This window comes from Sinocyclocheilus grahami, unplaced genomic scaffold (assembly GCF_001515645.1).
Source record: "Sinocyclocheilus grahami isolate Dianchi unplaced genomic scaffold, SAMN03320097.WGS_v1.1 scaffold140.1, whole genome shotgun sequence".
Lineage (NCBI taxonomy): Eukaryota > Metazoa > Chordata > Actinopteri > Cypriniformes > Cyprinidae > Sinocyclocheilus > Sinocyclocheilus grahami.
In genome coordinates this window covers 285,375-288,520 of record NW_015505319.1, presented here as the reverse complement: position 1 = coordinate 288,520, position 3,146 = coordinate 285,375, and the positions used below count along the sequence as shown (strand labels likewise).

General features: G+C 38.4%; 1 protein-coding gene across 1 annotated transcript in view; it reads right to left on the bottom strand.

Annotated features, from left to right (window-relative positions):
* The window catches only part of LOC107591289 (protein ABHD17C-like), a 35,407-nt gene continuing 32,261 nt past the window's right edge, over positions 1-3,146 (bottom strand). Inside the window, exon 3 of the mRNA XM_016280404.1 lies at positions 1-1,979. Coding sequence (XP_016135890.1) covers positions 1,760-1,979 — 220 coding nt within the window. The 3' untranslated portion in view covers positions 1-1,759. The remainder of the gene's footprint in view (positions 1,980-3,146) is intronic.

Here is a 3,146-nt window from a genome sequence, read left to right as displayed (position 1 = left end):
TTTGGGTTTCCATGCATCCTTTATTCCTTTATATGCAGTACAATAACCACTGTGTTGCAATGAAGCAACAACCTACATCAAGAACAATAATTTTCTCGCAGCACATTTAAGGCTTTAAAGATATATATAAAAAAACAAAAACAAAGAAACCTACACACAAAAGTGTCTGTACCAACTAGGGTTTTCTCTGCATTATATTTGCATACTGTGATTCCAGTGTCAATAAAAATCAAAGCTAAATACCATTTACTTCATATTTTACAGACCTATATATATAGAGAGAGAGAGGGGGGTGATGTATAGTACGGTTATCTTACAAACCAGCATTAAAAGAGGTGTAAATATTAATAATTACTGAAAAAACATTGTAAAAATGTCAGTATCAAAAGCAATGACGGGCTCAGATGTGGTCAGTTTCTGCCATTCTTTAAAAAGAGTCTCAAAGAGCTTCATCTCCGAACATCATCATACATGAACCGCCACTGCATAACCTTACAGCAATACGACAAGTCAAGTTTACCAACAACAACTTCTGCTATACGCTAAAAACACAATCAGACGATCGCACCTGTTTGGTAACAATCGACGTCCTTCATTAGCGCAGAAAACAGCTCTGATCATCCTGTCGTGTAGCGTTATGATGAAATGTCTACAAACACAGTCCTTCATTCTCCGTATGGGGGGAAAAAAACATTGAATGAATAATTCTTTTTCCTGGGTTTTGTGATTTGTCCGATGTTTGGGAAACAGGATGAACGTCAAAAAGCGGTGAGGAGGTGCGGTACCTTATTTATATGTAGCGAAGGTTCAGTTTTCACAGTGAATTTCCCCATTAGAGTAGCAGCGAGAGGGAGTCCAGAGAAAATCCCATTTCCGAGAAATCATTGACAGGAATGTCAGAGCGAAATGTCTGAAAACGTAAGGCTTATTATAAGGTCAATGCTAAAAGCAACAGAGAAAGCTTGAAATTTCAACTTTTTAATACAACCCACGATTAGAACGATGTAGTGTTTGCGCCAAAACAATGCCCTGAATGCTGTGTTGCGACAAAGCACCGTGTTTCACTGCTGAAAAAAATACGATACGACTCTCTTCCCCACTGTATTCGAAGTCACAGACAGTACGTCTCATTATTTACGGGTCAAGTCACTTCCACGGGTCTTCCAGTTTTAATTAGCCCGCTACAATTATTTCGACCGACAGTCAGCGGCCTTTACCACACAAACGCATGTCTCACACACACACACACACACACACACACACACACACACACACACAAACTGGCCAAGTAAAAAGTCAGTTACTGGTTTCTCTTGTACTAATCTACTTGAAACATAAAACGGGAATGCTATGACAATTACCACCAAAAAAAGATCATAGAAAAAAAAATGTATATATATAATAACCTGAAAATACCTGCACAATAAAAGTGCAGTTTAATTAACCCTTGAGGAGCATTTAAAAAAAAAAAAAAACCTGGAGAAAAATCTAATCATCAAATGCAACTTATTGAATGCGGTGCAAAATGTCAACATTTCTTCATCAAGTATAAAAGAATAGAAAGTGGTTCGAAATCATTAAAACACATTTCCCCCATAGGGATGAAAACGCCCCGCTCCTAAATATCAAGAGAGAGACTTCAGCTTTTTTCGTCAGCAAGTGCAAGTACTAATGGCGTCCTCAGCCCTGGGTAAAGAGGAACCCTACACGACACGCGGGAGTGTGTGTGCGCCTCGGCCTGCTGCGCTGCACCGCGTCTTCAGGAGGTAGCCAGCTCAAACGTGATGAACTGTTTGAGTCTCTCGAGGTACTGAGCGTAAAGCTCGATGTCATTGTGCCCGGCGCCCTCCACCCACAGAGGCTCCACGGCGCGCGGGCATCGCTCGTAGATGGCCAAACCGTGGGAGAAATCGATCACTTCGTCTTCTGTGCCGTGGATGACCAGGACTGGAGACGCCACCTTTGACACCTTGTCGATGCTGAAACATATAAGAGACAGAATTTATTTTATTATTATTTTTTGCATTTTATTGCATCACATCGTTTAATCCACTTTACAGGTTTTCTGGTCAAGCAGCTCCAAACTAAGTCAGGAAGAGACTGTCTGGCACATAAGACAATAATTAAAGTTATCAACAACTGTTTGTTTGTTTTTGCATGCCGTTTAAGGAGAAATATGAAATAAATGATACTACAATAATAAACCAGCATGGAAACATAGATTTCATGATTACAATTCTGCGCATCCCATGGAATATTAGTAATAAATTGATGATTCTCAATACCAATTTCAATACTACAGCTAATATGCTGAAGAACACTCATTTTTACTGTTTAACTATATTCAAAAATAAATAAATAAATCTTTAATGGTCAGTAAAGGCCCGTGCACACTAAAAACGATAACTATAAAGATAACTATATTAGTGTCCACACCAGCGGACGATATCGTCTGTTTATTTCAAGAGCACGCTCGTCTGCCGCTTTAAATTCTCGAGCTCGTTATCGCAGGACTGTCTCTGATTGGCTGTCAATGTTTTTATCGTTCATCAGCTGGAAAAAAGTGATTCCAACGATATAGTTTATCTGTGCCTTTATCGTTATAGCTGTGGTGTGGACTCTGCTATTCTTTGATACTGAGAAGGATTTTTAGAACTATAAACTATATCTTTATACAGTGCACAGCATAAATGAGTACACCTCCTCTGAATAAATATAAAAGATGTATTTTCTTAATGATCACTAATATAATTAATATAATTCATGGAAAGATGGCAAAATTGAAACATGGTAAACATATACTTAATAAAAACAACAAAATATATGCCAATATTTTCTGTAAGATAAGTAAATTAGCCAATTTTGTTTAAATGAAGGATTGCAGAAATGAGTACACCCTAGATTGTAATATTCTAGTACTTAGTATGTCCTCCAGAACTTAAAGTACACTGCTCTGACACTTCTTGGCACTGAGTGTACAAGTTCACGACAAATTTTCATATCTGTGCTGTTTAACTCCTGGAGGACGACCTCCTTAAATGCTCTGATCTTTAATGAGGAGTGTTGCTCAGCTCGTCTCAGAATCTCTCACAGCAGCTCAAGAGTGTTAAGATGGAGTGAAATACATGTCCACTGAAGGATTTTCA